Source organism: Cicer arietinum, chromosome 7 (assembly GCF_000331145.2).
Source record: "Cicer arietinum cultivar CDC Frontier isolate Library 1 chromosome 7, Cicar.CDCFrontier_v2.0, whole genome shotgun sequence".
NCBI classification, from domain to species: Eukaryota; Viridiplantae; Streptophyta; class Magnoliopsida; order Fabales; family Fabaceae; genus Cicer; species Cicer arietinum.
This window is the reverse complement of record NC_021166.2, coordinates 10,417,641-10,435,883: the sequence shown is the minus strand read 5'-3', so window position 1 is coordinate 10,435,883 and position 18,243 is coordinate 10,417,641. Positions and strand designations below refer to the sequence as shown.

General features: G+C 27.6%; 3 protein-coding genes across 3 annotated transcripts; 1 reads left to right on the top strand and 2 right to left on the bottom strand.

The window, feature by feature from the left end:
• Nucleotides 1-910: 910 nt before the first annotated feature.
• On the bottom strand, nucleotides 911-2,693 carry LOC101511317 (uncharacterized). Its single transcript, XM_004515751.4, has 3 exons — nucleotides 2,429-2,693; nucleotides 2,197-2,310; nucleotides 911-2,015 (listed from the first exon to the last, which is right to left on the bottom strand). The coding sequence occupies exons 1-3, from the start codon at nucleotides 2,462-2,464 to the stop codon at nucleotides 1,104-1,106; spliced, it is 1,062 nt and encodes a 353-aa protein (XP_004515808.1). The 5' UTR covers nucleotides 2,465-2,693; the 3' UTR covers nucleotides 911-1,103.
• A 1,476-nt stretch (nucleotides 2,694-4,169) lies between these two features.
• Nucleotides 4,170-5,105, top strand: LOC101511644 (glucuronoxylan 4-O-methyltransferase 2). Its single transcript, XM_004515752.2, has one exon. The coding sequence runs from the start codon at nucleotides 4,170-4,172 to the stop codon at nucleotides 5,103-5,105; it is 936 nt and encodes a 311-aa protein (XP_004515809.1).
• Nucleotides 5,106-15,302: 10,197 nt separating this feature from the next.
• On the bottom strand, nucleotides 15,303-16,072 carry LOC101511969 (uncharacterized). The gene has a single exon (XM_004515753.4). It carries the CDS (start codon nucleotides 15,966-15,968, stop codon nucleotides 15,531-15,533), a length of 438 nt encoding a protein of 145 aa, XP_004515810.1. The 5' UTR covers nucleotides 15,969-16,072; the 3' UTR covers nucleotides 15,303-15,530.
• Between the last annotated feature and the right edge of the window lie 2,171 nt (nucleotides 16,073-18,243).

Here is an 18,243-nt window from a genome sequence, read left to right as displayed (position 1 = left end):
AGGTCTTCACTGTTTAGATTCACATTGTTATGATAAAAAACCAGTGTGTAAAAAAAAGATGAAAAACCAGATAATGCAAATTATATCAAATTGTTGATTTAGTGGTTAAGGAGTGGAGTAATTAAAATGTTGGTAATTCAATTTCCATCTATGACATAATATTAATAATACTAATATTGATTATTTTAAAAAATAATTTATGTGATTAAGTTGATATAATTTGAGTATAGAAATTCAAATTACATGTTTTTGTATTTATTTTTGTTTTTGAAATTTCAATTTAAAAAATGTGTCAGCGAAAAAATATCTGATTAGTGATGTTGATATCAATATGCATCCTATTTTAATCAGAATGTCAACACATATAAACGTGGCAACACACCACTACTCAGCAAAAGATTTGGACGCACATGACCACTTGGATTTTGTAGCTTCGTAGGTAATATGAAAGATGGGCATTCTCAAATGAAGATTATAATATAAGACAAATTCAAGTTCTTGGAATCTAAGGATTTGGTATGGCAAAGCATAATAGAACATTAAAAATTGATTAATTGAAGTCAAGATGTTGGTTACTCAATTCATAAAAAATATCCAATTTTTCACACGAAGTTTAGCTATCTTTCAAATGAGTGAGTCCACGAATTAAACTCAAATTCTTTTCAACACGAGATTGAACTATCTCCCAAAAAACTAGCTACTATGCATTGAATACTTTTCTAATTGACAGACATTATGTTAATATTAAACTTCAAAACAGATAAATTGTTATGGAAAATTTGGTTTGGCTGCAAAAAACAACCCAAAGACATAATGTAACTAATAATATCAATAAACTAAAAATATAAATAAACCAAATGATGAGTAATATACATGCATCCAAGCCAATAATCAGTAGTTTTTCTCTATATGGATATGTCAAAGCATTTATTCAATCTACAAAGTACACAAGGAAAGGTCACAGTTTTTTTCTTTTTTGTAGAGTTCATGATACAAATTAATTAAACATTGCCAATTGCTATGTTGTTCAAACATCATCCAATAATATGAAACAAGGACTAAATAATAATAATAATAATATCATATCCATCCATTATTAAAACCTAAGATGAAGCATTGGAGGTGTCAAAAGATTTCTTTCTAACCAAAAGACAAGTGATTCTTGAAGGATTTGAATGTGTGTTATCAAGACAACATACTAAAAAATCAGGCCTATGAAGTCCAACATGTAACCTATCCTTTCCCACAACCAAGGAAGAAGCATCAAGCAAAACATGCCAATAGTTTCTATGTGCCTCAGAAACCCAATGCATTGTTCCATTCACATCTGCTGCATAAGCAAACAACCCTTTTGGACCAATCTTACATTTCCTCCTAAAATTTTGACTTAACTGTGACCCTCTAATCCTCAAATCCAACCAAGTCCTAGGTGCTATGATAACCTTAGATTCCTTAAAAGAAGCAAATTCTTTAATATAATCCTCTTGTTGTTCACCAAGAATAGTCATGTAATAGTTTCCTTTAACAAAAGGGTAACTTTCTCCAACCAACATCATAGCATCCTTGTAACTTGGAGTGAATAAAACTAAGTACTCATCATCAGGCAAACCACAATGTTTCAAAACCTTGTTTTGAGCTTGAATTTCAGGTATTGAGATGAAACTTCCAGGAAAAGAAGATTTTTTGTTGAGAATATCAAGTAATCTTGATGGTTCTAATTGTGTCCTATCCATTTCAGGAAGATTGTTTCCAAAGGAAGGTGATCTTGGTGACTTTCTTCTATCAATATCAAACATTGGTTCCGAAGGCTCCTCATTGATGATGAAACTAGACATGTCTATTCCACTTCCATCTCCTTCAATTAGACCTGAATATTCTGGATACTTTGCTAGTACATATTCTTCTACATATTCCATTTCTTTCTGTGTTATTGGACCTGACCATCGAAGATCGATATCGCGGATTGTCGATATTGCTTCTGCTATTATATGAGCAGGAATCACCGTGTGTGGTTTCTGTTAAAATACCAATTAAGTCCATCGTTAGAGTTTCATGTAATCTCATGAGAAACAACAGACTAATGATCAGAGCCGCTAAGAGACTTTAATGTCAAATCTCTTATATATCATTCATTTAACTCATTCTTAGTAGTCGACGTGAGACTAAAAACAAGGAAACTGAGATTTGAAAAATTACCTTCATGACCAAACTGTTTGACTTGGTATTCTCTGCTATTAATTTGTGTATAGCTCCAACTTGAACTTTCTGAGTGACCTTAACTTCATCATCAACCATTTCATGATATATTGCCTGACATATAATATAGTTTAGAATTTATCAAACTTTAATAGTTGAAAATTGAAATAGAACTAACAAGTAAGAAAAAAATGAACTGAATTAACATGCTTTGAAATTTTGATTACTTTACCTCAGATCCTCCAAGATCTTCTCTGTTTGTTCCCATATTTGTCTTCAGTCTTCACCACTTACAGAAACAAAAAGATATTGGCTTTTTACTGTTTAACACCTAGGAAAATCTCAACCAGAAAGATGCCAAAGAAATCACAGATGAAGCAAAAAATGAAGACTTAATAAGATGACATTTTTTTCTATTGATATTTAATAACCAATATTAAACAAGTACAATAACAAAGTTCTATGATATTAGGTGATAGATAAATAAACTACCTATGAGCTTAACTTAACCATGGTTTGCACATTATTATCTAGAGTTATAGATTTGTACATGTTATTGGTTTTAAGACTAAAAAATTAAAATATAACAAACTGGTTTACATTTCTAACTCTATTAATTTATGTGTAGATAAAATTAAAGAACACGTTAGCATGGTGAAACTTTCCATTGGCAAAGACATCACCATATTTGTTAATTGAATAATGTAACATCACTATGGAAATTTTTTATACTTCGGATAAAAAATAGAAAATGACTATTTCATATGTTAGTATTGGTGGAAAGTCAACACAAACATGGCTTCATGTCTGGTTTAAAGGAAACTATTGCAACTGAATCATTTGGCTTAGCATTAAATCAGAGTTATTATTTCAATTTTACATAATCACTGGGAAAACCGGTTAATTAGTTAGCTACTTGAAAAAGACTTTGAGCAAGTTCTGTCTGCTAGACATAGAAAAAAATATGAACAGAATCTGAATGGGAAATTATTGTCTGTTAAAAATTTCATGCACAGTTATTAACTTTAACAGAAACAGAAAACCAGTACTACTATAATAGAAGAGCATAATATTTAATTGAAAATTAAAATCGAGAGTTTGACGTTGTAATTTCAAAAACATAGTTCAAATCTCGTATGAGATGAATTAATATCACATTTTTAATAATAATTTCCATTCTACAATAAAAACATAAAATTGGAATGGAAATTTCCAAAACTATATTCCCTGTCCTCACGGTACATGTTGGGTGCACAATCCACAAAGAACTTTATTTTATTTCCAACTATGTAATATAATATTTGAAAGGATACACCCTTCCTTAGCTGTGTTTCTCACAATATGATAGACCAATAACAATCTTTTAATTAATTAATACTGAAAATTATCTACCAAACCAATATATTTCTTTGTTAAGAGGAACTAATTAATGAGGGGATTATGCCGTTTAGAAATGCTTTAAAAAAATTAGATAGGGACAACGTAATTAAAACAACAACTATGTTTATAATATGTAAGCCAATCATCAATCATTGCTTATCATAGCCTAATACATGATGAAATGTCAAAAAATTATTGACTCATCATGTATTAATATGTACTGAAAAATTTGAAAGAGACTCAACAACCTACCAACTAAGCATCTTCAAACTTACTCATACCATCACCAAAAAAAAAAAAAAAAGAAATTTTGACAATAAACCAAACTTAAGGACGCATGTCAGCACCAAGAGAAAAGATTCATATCAACATATATTAATCTTTCTATACAAGACAAATGTTTATGTACATTAATTTCTAAAGCTCAACCAGCAATATATAAAAATTAGGTAACAAAAAGGTAAAACTTGTAACACAAGCAAAATCATCCCTTCCTCCCTACTCAATAAAAAGCACACAACACCATAAGAAAGATGTAATTTAACAACATTGGTGCTCATAGGAGAGATTAAACAGAACCTAAAGAAAAAAAAATGCCACCTGATATACTTCATTTTCGTCCTCTTGTTCAATTTTCTCCATCACTCACAACTCAAGCACAAGAAAAACAAGGAACAAAAGGGATGAATCTCACCAAAAAGAAACTCATCCATATCCTTCTTTTGATCCTCTCTATCATATCAATCCTCAGAATTCTAAGCCTCACTCTCAACAATGTTTCATCATCATCTTCTTCTTCTTCTCCTTCTCCACTTTTTTCCACTTACAACAAAGTCACATCACAAACAAATGAACCCTCAATGCATCCTAGAATACCTTCCAACATAAACACCACATTCAAAGAGAAAGAATTCAAGGTTTTATCAAATCTAATATCTCTTAAATCACCATGCAACCTTCTCATATTTGGATTCCAACCTCAGTTCCTTATCCTCTCTTCAATGAACAAAGCCGGTAACACTGTCTTTCTCATTGAAGAAAATGATAGAACAAAAACAAAGGTAACAATAACAACAGCAAATTCCAACAATACTCAAATTTTCAATTTCAACTATAATGTTCCAACAAAAGAAGCATATAAACTACTCAAACATGCAAGAAATAGTCCAGCATCATGTGCACCAAACCCAAGATACCTTCAAACATCAAAATGTAAACTTGCATTGAAAAATTTGCCTGTACAAGTTTATGAGAAGAATTGGGATGTGATAGTGGTGGATGGACCAAGTGGAGATTCGATAGAGTCGCCGGGAAGAATGGCTTCCATTTACACTGCTAGTGTACTAGCTAGAAGAAATGGAAATAGTTCAGATGTAATAGTACATGATGTAGATAGAATGATTGAGAAATGGTTTTCTTGGGAATTTCTTTGTGATGAGAATTTGTTGTATTCTAAAGGGAAGTTATGGCACTTTAGAATTAGAGGTCTTTTAAATTCTACTACATTTTGCTCTGTCATAGAAAAGTAGTGTTAAAATATATTTTTTTCTAAAAAGTATAGCGGCGAAACTCACATATACTAGATGTAGATAAAGAGGTAATCTGGATTCGAACATGGGCAACAACATATCAAATGCCATTGCAACTATCATCTAAGCTGTACTTGGGGAACAATGTTAAAGTATTCTTTAATTTAGTAATTTTCATCTTGAATGTGACCCTGAATAATTGTAGTTCAGTTTCAATGCCATGACAATTTTGCACAAACAAGCCTAATACAATTACAGTGGCTTAATAATTTATCAACAACAAAAATGGTGAAACTAATTTGTAAGAGCATTTCAGTATTTTGTATTGTTAGCTTGTCCCATTGTAAGTAGAAATGTGTTCTAAAGCATTACATAACATAAGACTCTCATGTAGAAAATTAAACTGGTTGGCATAAAAGAAAGAAAACAACTCAACCGTTTATTTAAGATTTTTTTAAAAATGATTTCATAGTATTTTATCTCTTTGTTGTAACATTTTAAAAAAAAATAAAGTTTCAAATAAAAAATTGATTTAAATAGTTTATCTTAAAAAATTATTTTAAGTATTTCATCTATTTACTATAATTATGTCATACAAATGGCTATATATATCCCTTTTTTTAAATTATTACAAAAGTGATTTTGACTTCATATTTTAAAAAATAATTTTTATAAAAACTTTCTTAAAAATAGTATAAATTGTTTTAGATTCATTTGTTACCAATTAAAAATATCTACGTTTTAACTATAGTCATATGAAATGTGGCAAAATGGATTTCTTATAACTAAATCTAATATAAAAATCTAATAGATTTGTGTCACATCATCTAATTTCCAACTATGTCACATCATTATTATATTTAATTTTTTTCCTGACGTATCCGTGATGAGAGTTTGGCACAACTTCAATGATAAACTCGTCAAAAACTCAATTTTATATAACACTACGTTGACGGACGAACATATTTCGTAATTATAGAGATGCTCTAATAATTTGTGCCATTATTTTTTAGTAGCAAATATGGGAAAAGCAACGCCCTCGCATTACTGCTATGGATCCTTCCACCACTTTGCTGTGAATTTCACATTATGATATGCATTCCACTGGCCCTTTTATCCAATAGCCCAATCCAATTTTTCCATATAAACCCTTGCCCCAAATCCACTAGGGTGTCCCAATTTGAGTGACCAATTCAGAAGTGGTTCTTCAACCTCTATGTTATTTAACACATCTAGGTCGGTCAATTTGAAAAACATTTTAGTTCCAATTAACTACTTTATTTTTAAACATGTTAAATCTCCAAATTGAAAGTTTTTAAGAATATAAAAGAAAGAATAAGAAAAAAATTTCCTAATTCAATGGTATTTTTTTTTTACGGTTATAGTCTAATGTATCTTCTTGTGCATCTCTTGTTCGATTCTGCCAACAACATTGCCAAGACCAAACTCTACCAACAATTTATATTTTTTACTACATCATAATTATCTATAGACACAACTTTAGTTTTAGTTATGATAAAAATTAAATATATTTAATGATCTAACGGTTGTGATTGATTAATATTATAAAATATCTTTACATTGTCAGTTAAATCATCAATTTATATACACTATAACTGAAAATATCTTTTTACATTAATAACTATTGGATTATCTAAAATGTTTGACTTTATTTATAATTACTTTTAAAGTGATTTATCGATAAAACTTTCTACAAATATTTTGTATAGAAGTTAATCTCTTTAAATTAATTAATTTTGATTAAATGCGAATTAAATGTAATCTAATTTATGTCCGGTTACATCGTATAAAAAGTGAATTAAATAAAAAATATAAAATTAAAATATAATTTTTAAGACAAAAAATTAAAATTAAATTTTTTAGTTAAAATCAAACTTAAAAACAAAAAACAATTATAGTCGATAATATATACATATATTATGGTAATAAAATAAATTGATTTATAAATTTAACTTTTCTAAAGTGAGATATAAGTAAAATAAATAAATTAATTATTGATATTATAATTATCTATAATTGATCGTACATATTACTCGTTCTATTATTTAAATTAAATTGCTTATTTTAGATAAGGAAAATTCTACTATCAATATAAATAGATTTTGGTTGTACACGTAATCTATGGAAAGAATGATCCACTTGATATTTTCGGTAAAAGACAAAAAAAAATTGACAAAATTATTTTCAAAATTATCCTACAAGAAAAGGACCAAACATTGAGAACAATGACAACAGAAGCTGGAATACTCAAATTCTGATGATTAACGGCTATATCCATCACCACGCACACAAACAACACAAAAAAAGACAAGGAACTTAGTTCGAATTTGGTGGAGAAAAGTAGTAATTAACCGCTTGGTGTGTCAATTGATTTACGACACAGCCACATGATGGAAGATACAAATAATTTTAAGAAACCCATTTGGAGGATAACTTTAAAGAATTAATTAACAAGTTTAAAGATAATGTAGTCACAGTTAAATTAAAAGCAGTTATTTCATTGGTTGTCAAATAACATCTTAAAATAATTTTACACCATTTTTTTATTCACTTAATTCAATTAAATAAATATCAAGGACATGTAACCAATAAATGTACGGTTGGCACCAAAGAGCACTTCCGGTGGTAAATAAAAGGTAAGGGATTAAGTGATACTCACCTTTTATATATATATATATATATATGGTTTTGTAAAGGCAAAATTACCATTTAAAGGATACAATTTTAATCGTAGAATGGAGATACACAATTTCAAAACCATCAATATTTCTTGATAAATTGGATTTTTTGCCATAGTAGAAAATCTAGCTGAAATTTTGGTTCAAAATCACCTTTTTTAAATTCTTTTTTTTATTATTTAAATAAATAATATTTATATATTTAATTTTGTTTATCATCTTAATGTGATATTATTTTTGATTTCTTGTTTGATTTTTTTATTGGTACGGCGATCGTTTGATTTAAATTGATAGATTAATTTTAAATCTTTAAAATTATAGCTCTAAAGACATTTGTACTTCGAATATTTCAATCTTACCATATTTGTATGTTTTATCTTATTCGTATATATTTTGTCATCTAATACCATTTACTTAAATGATATGAACTTTTTTTTACAAATTTATCTTTTTTAATTTTAACTACTTTAAATTATATTATTTTTAGGTTAAATTACATCCGCAGTCCTTTAACTTTATTTCAAGTAACGTTTTAGTCTTTTATATATTTTTTTTCGCGAGTTGGTTCTTGATTTTAATTTTAAGTGACAATTTGATATTTTGTTTTAAAATGTCAACAATGTTGTCCTTTTTTCTATAAAAATTCAAAAAAATCATCAAAATTTTCAAACAAAATCCATAAAATTCATTATCATCTTCAATAAAATACAAATTTAATCAAATTCATAACTTAAATCTTGAAATAAACTCATATTTTTATTCTTTATTTGATGTTGTTGGAAATGAAAATATGAGTGTATTTGAATATTTGAGTTATGAATTTGATAAAATTTGCATTATATTGAAGATGATTATTAATTTTATGGGTTTTGGTTGAAAATTTTGATGATTTTTTTGAGTTTTTGTATAAAAAAGAATAACATTGTTAAAATTTTAAAACATAAAATATCAAATTGTCACTTAAAATTAAAATAAATGACCAACTCGGGAAAAAAAAAAAAGATAAATGACTAAAACGTTACCTGAAATTAAGTTAATGGACCACATATATAATTTAACCTTTCTTTTAATATAATTTTTATCAATTTTTATTAATATATATCGTTTTAAGTAAAAAAATATTCCTCAATAAATAATGTAAGAGAACCAAAATGACAAGCAAGCAAGAAACAAAGACGAATGGCATACTTAAAACAGTACATTTATTTGCCACGGTCGAAAACACGGAAATTGACCTAATCGCCTATCTGTTTTTTCTATGGTACTTTTATGTAGTATATAATTCTTTTTTTACTAAAATAATTTTTTTTAATACTTTTTATTTATAATATTAAAAATCAAGCGAAACATTGACAATCAATATAAATAAAATTAGATAATTCATTTGGATAATATCGTAAATGAATTGTCTAAATGAATTGTCTAGATGAATTTAAATGATTAAATATTATTTTTTTTAGTATACGAACATTGTATTCTGAATTGTTAAACTACGTTAAATTTGGTAAATAATAAAATAAAATATGAATAGTTGCATATATAAATACTCTTTAAAAATGATCTTGAATAGTTGAATAGTTGCATATACAAATAAAATAAAATATGAATAGTTGCATATACAAATATTCTTTAAAAATAATCTTGAAAGTCTCATATTAAATAAAATTTATATAAAAAACATGTTTTGTAAGTGGAAGTTATCTATCACACTGTAAGTCAAATTTAAAATTTTATAAAGTGAATTTGACTCTACTAAAATTTAAGAAATATTAGTGTTTTGTGACTCTCTTTCATACTAAATATTCGCTAAATATTTTGGTGCTTGTGGAATGATTGTTGAATTTTAATATATTAATTTTAAAGATTTTTTTTTTTAATTTTGACAGTAGTAATTCACCTAAAAATTAATACATTTAATTTAATTTTTATATCATTGATAAGTCAACTCAACTTGTTATTCGACAAAATTATTGAGCAACAAAGTAAGAGTAAAGTTTCAATCCATCCATGTAAATTGATAGGTTCAGCTGTGCCCTAATTAAAACATTTTGGAAAAAAATGGGGTGGATTTGCCCATTTTGTCATTCTTCAGAAAAACTTCCGGTTTTAGAGTGTATATACGGATCACCCGCTTAAATAATATGGGCCGAGATATAGCAACCAACCCACCTTGCTGACATGGGATTTGGTTTTTGGTGGATAAATCACAATAGGCAATGCAATGGCAGCAAAAGTATAAGTTCACGAACTATAAAATATTTGCCGGTATTTTAAATTGTGCATTTCCCCATGTGATTCAGCCACATTAAATAACTTTTAACAGTTGGAAGATGCTGTATAACAGAATAAGCAATCAAAAGATACTATCTTCTTAAAGATTGATGTCTTAAAAGTTCAACCTCAAACACCTTAGGATAACATTTTCATGTTTAGGATGTACACAATTTTAGTAAGAATTAGAATCCTATGCTCATTTCTATGTGGTCTTAGATCTATAAAGTGTACGAAACTAAGCATAACAGCACAGATCAAAATGTCAGATTTTGATACCTAAAAACTTATGTGACAATCATTAATGCCACTATCACAAAAATCTATGGTCCACTTAAACTGAAACAAAAAGTTTGAGTCGATTAAAAAGGATTTTCTTTCTAAGTTACATTTGAAAAATTGTGATATTACATCCAATAAAAATTAGTCACATGAATAAATTTATCTAGATATCATTTATAAATTTATTTATATGACTAAATTTTATTGAGCGTTTGATTAAATTTTTCGTAGTTTTTCAAAGACATTCAAGCTTCACCGTTAAACAAATTAGAAGACTTTACCATAAATTTAAAAGTCGAATCAAACTGCCACCTCAGTTCTGCCCAAGAAGATTGGCCATTAAACTAGCTATATACACGAGATAAAATCCAGTTTATAAGGCGGATGTATGAATTAATGTTCGATGTAAGAGTTTTTGAATTTTAGATGTCCTAATTTGTAAAAAAATCAATAAAAATCAAATCAAGACTATTAAATTTGTCATGTGAATTCATAGATTTCCAATAAAATTTTAACGATTTTAATTTTAAAAAAATATATTTTATTTTATAAAAATTAAGATGTGTAGAGAAAATGTTGTTTTTGAAATTCGAAAACCTTTGAAAACAATTTATGCCACCGAAAATATTACTGGGATGAGTCGCGGACTAGGTCGCTCTCTTTAAGACGTTTCGAGGCACTGCCCAAAATTGTGCAAGGCAGACTATCAACCACGAAGTCCCCAGGATAAAACAGCCCAGATTCACTGTATCGGAGTTCTACTGCACTGTAGAAAACCGTTCTAGAATTACACCCTCAGTGTGCCAGTCGATTGACTGACACTCAAATATAGCACGAAGGCTACTCAAATATAGCACGGAGGCTACTCAAGAAAAGAAGAAGAATATAAGGGGGAGAAGTGAGAAAAGTCTCAGATACGAAGAGCTTTTGGTGTGCTTTTCCAAGTGAGGTGAGCTCTCTATTTATAGGTGAGTTCAGCAACTGGATCTGAGGAAAAAGGGGGGATCCAAGAGCACGAAGTCATCTGTTAAAAAAAAACTTTAATACAATACAAACCGGGCGGGCGGCGGCGGCAGCGCGCGTGTGGTGGTCCGTTTGCTTGCGTTGTCCCTCCTTCACAAAATTGCGGGGGCCCAACCCAATTGTGAAACTAACTCCTTATAAAGGTCATAAATGAGCGTGTTCCCTCCAATGTGGGATTTCTCATTTTTCAATTCACACATTAAAAGTCATCATCAATGTCATTTATCTTTCATCATTTCCAACAGAAAACAAATAAACGTCTTTAATTAATTCAATTTTATATAGTTTGATTTTAATTCAATTGTTAAAACTTATCAAATGATTTCTAATTCTTCACACAAAATTTTGCCATCAAGATCGTGGAATTATTACTTTTTTTTTATAGTTTCCTAGATGTTTGAAACATGCTTTTAAATTATTATCAATTAACTATTGAACCCTTAATACTAGAAAAAATAAAAATAAAAAAAAATATATTTTCATATACATAATGATATACACCTATACTGCTCAAATATTCTTTTAAGTTAAAAAAGTTATAATTTTTTATTTGAAAATAAGTTTAATTATATATATATATATATATATATATATATATTATTTTTTTAAGTTTAAAAAATTTGGTGCTCATAAAAAATTAAAACCCCAACCCATCACTCATCTCAGCCATTTTCAAAGTCACTGGGATATATTTTTCTTTCTTTCTTTCTTATATATCTCAATTCTTGGAAAAAACAAAAGTTGAAAATGTGCTCATGAGTCTCACATTTACTTACCGCTGAATAAATATATTAAAAAAAATGTGACTTACAGCAACATTTTTTGTTTTGATAATAAATCGGTTAACTATAATATTCGAATCACTATTTATGATGATATTTAGTGACACAGGAGCATTAGCTCTTGCATCCACCACTACAAGAGTTTTAGTGTTACAGATCTGAACTTTCCTATATATACTTTCGGAAGCTAGCAACTTTTTTTCCCTGATTGGTTAATTGATTTGATTGAACAATCTTCTTATCATTCCATTCCATTTTTTCCTTTTCATCTTCTCTGCCAAGATAGAGATGGAAAACTGTTCCCGCATTTTTGGAAATGTTATCCTCCTTTATGTCATTCACAACAATATCTTTCCTCAACCTGAACCTTCACATGACAAAATCAACATTCATTATTTTCTTTCCTATATATCATTTCCAATGTAACTTGTAAGATTTTTTACTTACTAATAATTATATAATTTTGCCATTACTTACAAATTTTTATATTATAAACAAATGAGGTTGTATGTAATGTATTTGCAATATCGTTGGTGAAACCTTGTAAAACATTGTTATATTATTTAGTGCCATAATTGTTGTTGCATATCAAAATTGAAAATCATACAACATTTTTGTTTAGATACAAGCTATCATAAAAGGGATAAATTTTAAGGTATATTTTGCTTTAAATGTTTGTGATGAGATAAAAATAAAATAAAATAAATTTAATTATTTCTTTGCATTGAAACATCAATAGGGATTCCCCTGTTCTGTGTTGTGCAATGCATATCCCTACAATACCGATGATGATTTGCTTATCATAGATATTAACGTGAAATAATTAAAGAGGATATATTTTTTATATATACTATTTCAATTTTAAATGTAAATAAAAAAAATTGATGTATTAATATTCAATCATAATTAAAATTAGATATTTTTATTTTTTATTTATATTTAAAAACGGAAAGAGAATGATGTAGTTCATGCATGTAAGCATCTTATTTACTTGATATGATTTCCACAATTGTAGCAATAAACAGTATCACTTGACAATTATATGAGGACAACCTGAAAAGACAAATGTTAAGGTTTTGTCATGATGACTAGTTTGATAGATCAGTAAATATATGTCCTACATCTTTATCGTGTTCTTTCAATTTTCTGAATTAAATTGATTGATTGTTCTAGCATTTCTATGATTGTAACCAAATAAAATATAAAAGACAATATAACTGCGATTTCACTGTTCATGTGTCGGAGGAGTACGGTTTGATCATGATTCATACATATGGTGATGATGATATGGTTATTTTTCTAACTAAGTTTGGATTCATTCAGCATTATTGTTTTTATGTGGTTGATATGTAAGTTTTTATCCTCAAAGAGAAAAAACCGTAAAAGAACTTAACTTTTCCTCGTGGACAAGAAGATGTACTCACTTTGGTTAAGAATAGTTTATCTTTAATTATACTCTATATATCATGTTCTGCTGATTTTGAAGCTTCATGAGAAATTGTTAATTGAAGTTGTAGTGCCAGCTACAAACAAAAGATTTGATTTTGATGTGTTACTATTATATGATATTAATAGGCTAGGAACATTGGAATTAAATTATGCTAATTAATTGTTAATTCGTAGTTAGATAGTAAATTAAATAAAATTTAACGAATAATTATTTGAGATTAAATTTAAATTCAATACTTTCAATCGATTCGACTTTCACTATTCACATTATTAAAAGATACAAAAAAGAAAACAATACAAATTATTGTTATGAATAACTATTGATAACTATTAGAATTTTTATATTAATAATAATTCTTCATTACAAAAATCATTTATAGTTTATAAAGTGATTATGTCCCATTTGTGAAAATGAAGATATTCCTGGTACATTATTTGCACATTCTTATTTTAAAATTAATAAAAAAACAAAAAATCAGAAGGCGTTTTTTTATCAATTAAAAAACTATATATAATATCGTATGAACAACGTGCAAATACTATTGATATTTATTAATATAAAATAGATACCATGGAGTAACTTTCTTTTGAAGCAACAATTTGAACAATTGTTGGTACCACTAGTAGTTAGTAGGCCAATTCACGAGGTAATAAATTTAAATATAGATTATAAGAAGTTAAATCGAAGATACGGTTTGTTTGTAAGGTTTTACTCAATTAACAAACGAAGATATAGATAATTTGAAAATTTTCACCGGAATATAAATTTGAGATCTATAAGTTGTATATGATGAATTTTAAATAGTAGTTGTGTGATTTCGTTTGCATAGATAAAAATATTGAGGGCGTGATGGTACATATTTATGTCATCAGGATTGCGACTTCTTGCCTTCCTAACGTTTCTAAAATGAACTTTTTCCCAAAGTCTATGATTTGTGCCCACTAGTTACTTTTTCAGTTCATAATAGACTCAAAGTGATGACTCTGCTATTATTGGATTATTATTATTATTAATTTTATTAAATAATATTATTATTATTATTATGATCACACCCTTCACTGTATCTGAGGTTACATTACTGATTAAACAGAGTAGGTTGAATCCGGATTGACCCAATTTATGAAATATGAAATTTGATTTTAGGAAATTAGGACAAGACATATATAAATCTTATTAAAAAAAAATTGCCGACAATAATTTGTTTTCCCAAATGGAAACATGTAGAGGGAAAAAAAGGTTGCTGACATATGAAGCTAAATCTAGTAACGCAACATCTTTGAAAAGGAGCATTACTGTTGACAGTTATGATAGATGGTTTTAGTTATAAAAAAAAAGGATCGAAGATGGAGAAGAGTAGTGGGTGTTTGGTTTATGATGAGGAAAAAGTTAAGAAGTTGAATACAAGTGGATGGATACAGCTATATATGTGATTGCTGCTATACTATGCTTTTTGTTCTGTTTCATTTGTTCTATCGTCATCGAAACTCCAAACTTTTCACCACGTCTACCCTTCATATCTCCTTTAATTATTCATACCGATCATGTCTTGTGACCGAGACATTACATAATTACTGCCTACAAATTAATGGATGCGACTTATCTAAACAGACCAATCTATTTTCTCTCCTTAACCAATCCTTATTTTAAAAAATAAATAAATATTCAATAGTATTATACCTAAATACCAATATTAAACAGAATAAACATAGCATGAAATTAAGATGAAAAGTTTACATATACAACACGGCACTTAAAGTAACTAACTCAATCATATCCGATTAACTAATTTCACACAAATCATAATAGGTCCAGTTGAAAGGAAAAAATAAACGTGTTAATTAAATATCGATCGAGTTAATTATTGGATTTTGAAAGAAAGAAATGTTAGAGAAATAGAAAGAGGGAATGAAAATTGGATTCAGGCAGAAGCAGGTTTGAACCTTTGCCTACAGGATTGGCACGTGATCTCCATGCACGTGGAATCCACCTGTCTTGTTGCTCTTTCTTTAATCTTCTCTGCTCTTTCAACTTCTTCTCTCGCACGCTCCCACATTTGTCTCGCACGTGCGAACTCCGATTGCGCCATCTCCATCTCTCTTCGTGTCAACTCTCTCACTCTCTCCGCGTACGCCTTTTCCATCGTCGCCAGCCGGATTTGCTCCGCCGCTTCCCACTTTAACGCCTCCACTCCCTCGCACATCAGCAACCCCGGTGGACCTACGCTTATTGAGAGCTGTAGGTCCAGTGACGGACCGCCGCCTTCCGCCTTCGACGACGATGATCGTAGCCGGAGAACTGGTGAATCTGTGCGCGGTGATGGTAGAAGGTTTAGTTCCCTGTTCAATTCATTTTCCATGTGAGAAAGAAACAAATAAAATTTACAATAACAAGAATTTCGAGAAATAAACTGTTTCGATCGCGTAAGGAAATTGTGGAACGAGTTCGGACTCAATATCCCGTAGCGGGAACCCATTTATAAACAACTCCACGTGCGAAATTACCACTTCACCCTTCCTATCACTCCAACATATTCATATTTGATTTAATCATTTCATTACTGGTATGAAACTTTTTTTTAATAAATATTACTAGTATCAAACTTTTTCAATTACTAGTATACCGATAAAATTTATATTGTAAATAGTATAGTAAGCAATTGAATTTTCAAATACTTTATTAGTAGAAATTGTAATATTATTAATATTAATATAATGAGACTTCTATCGTATATTTGAAAATTAACATATTTTGATATTGTCAAATTAAATTATCAATGATTAAATATCATGTTATCTATGAACGAGTTTGTTCATATTTTAAATTTCAAATTGTTAAACTTTTAAGTTCTACCTTTAGTGTCTATTTTAAAATAATGTTTTTTTGTTGTAATTTTAATTAAAATTAAAATTAAAATTTTAATTATAGAAATAATTTATTTAATTACTGAAGACAGAGTTGAATAAATAAATATACAAAATTTCTTAATTTAACCAACTTTAATAGATATTATAATAACATCTATATTAATACATTAGAGAAAATTATACATGTGAATATATATTTTTTTTTATAATATCATAGAACTTTTCTTAATATAATATTGTCATATGTGGGGGAAAAAAACTTATACAAATGCACTCAATTAGATTAATGAATACATTTCTATTTTTTAAAGATATATATTGTTTATATAAAATTATTTCACTAATGAAATAGTTTATTTTATGATATTACTCTACGTTTGTATAGTTATTCTGAAATTAATAACATCGAAGAATTGTTGTTTTCCTTAGATGAGAGTGTAAACTTTTTTATATTATTGACCATAATAACTATTTCCTATGATTGTAATTATTAATTCGATTCTGTATAAAAAAGAAATTACGTTTTAAGATGAACGAGGGCGAAGGAGTAATTTAGTTGAAAAGGTAGGGACAAGGAGTTGAAAAGGTGGGAAATTCCGTTATGAGAAGGACGAAAGGAGGGAAAATAACGGATAGCGTTATTGGGATGGACGTGAGGAACCAATGGATTTAAAAATTGAGATACCCAGAAAAGTTTGTAGTATCTTTTTTATTTCTCTTCATATATTTTATTAGATTTTGACTTTTTCTTTTCAACGATGATACATTAATTGATACATTTATATGTAGGTAATTTCTATATTTTTATTTAATTTTTTTTCAATCACATTATTAATATTATATATATATATATATATATATATTATATTATTATCTTTAAAATAATATATTGAGTTGAATTATACTTTACAAAAATAAATACGATTTATTAGTTATTTAAAAACATCAAATTTTAATATTTTTAAATAAATATTCAAACATGTTTTTTAATAGTTTAATAAGTCAATTAAATTAAGTATTTTTTAAAATTTAACATGACATTTTAATAAATTTGACTTTATATGATGCTATATTTTAATTATATTTTATTATAAATATATTAAAAATTAATGTAAAATAATATGATTAAATTACTAAACAGTTTACAAATTTATAATTTAAAATAAAAAATTGAAATTTTAATATATAATAATAATAAATAAATAATTATTCACTTAAATTTATCAAACTGAAAAACGTAAAAGACTTTTTTATAATATGTAGCATGAATTATTTTAACTAAATAGATTTTCAAAAAAATATGGTCTTGTCAATTTTAAAAAAAATATTATGATTTGAACGCCTCGTAACCTAAATCGTAAACCTTTATTAATTGAATATTTAGATGTAATTACGTAATACTTACAATCGCAAGTGCGCTTTGGTGAAGTGAAATGAGAACATATATATAAATAAATAATCATTCTAAATGAATTAAATTTATACTAGTACAATATATATAATTGAGTTTAAATAGTTATAAATTTTAGTTAAAAATCGACAAATTATTTGGGTTAACTCGTATTCGTATATGACTAATAATAATATGTTAGACTTTACTTACTTATCCAGCGAACATTGAATTACTATTTTCTTTTTCTTCTTAAAATTGGATAGTTAAAAGCCAAACATTATTTCTACTATATATATATATATATATATATATATATATATATATATATATATATATTTTATTTATCTTTTATAGTTTTTTTCTCTATTTTTTTA

What these genes read in the sequence shown, in the direction of transcription:
- LOC101511317 (XM_004515751.4), bottom strand. Translation starts at nt 2,464, where the DNA reads ATGGGAACAAACAGAGAAGATCTTGGAGGATCTGAG. An exon ending in AAGATCTTGGAGGATCTGAG is followed by an intron (nt 2,311 to 2,428) that starts GTAAAGTAATCA and finishes ATTATATGTCAG; the next exon opens with GCAATATATCATGAAATGGT. An exon ending in CAAACAGTTTGGTCATGAAG is followed by an intron (nt 2,016 to 2,196) that starts GTAATTTTTCAA and finishes GTATTTTAACAG; the next exon opens with AAACCACACACGGTGATTCC.
- LOC101511644 (XM_004515752.2), top strand. Translation starts at nt 4,170, where the DNA reads ATGCCACCTGATATACTTCATTTTCGTCCTCTTGTTCAATTTTCTCCA.
- LOC101511969 (XM_004515753.4), bottom strand. Translation starts at nt 15,968, where the DNA reads ATGGAAAATGAATTGAACAGGGAACTAAACCTTCTACCATCACCGCGC.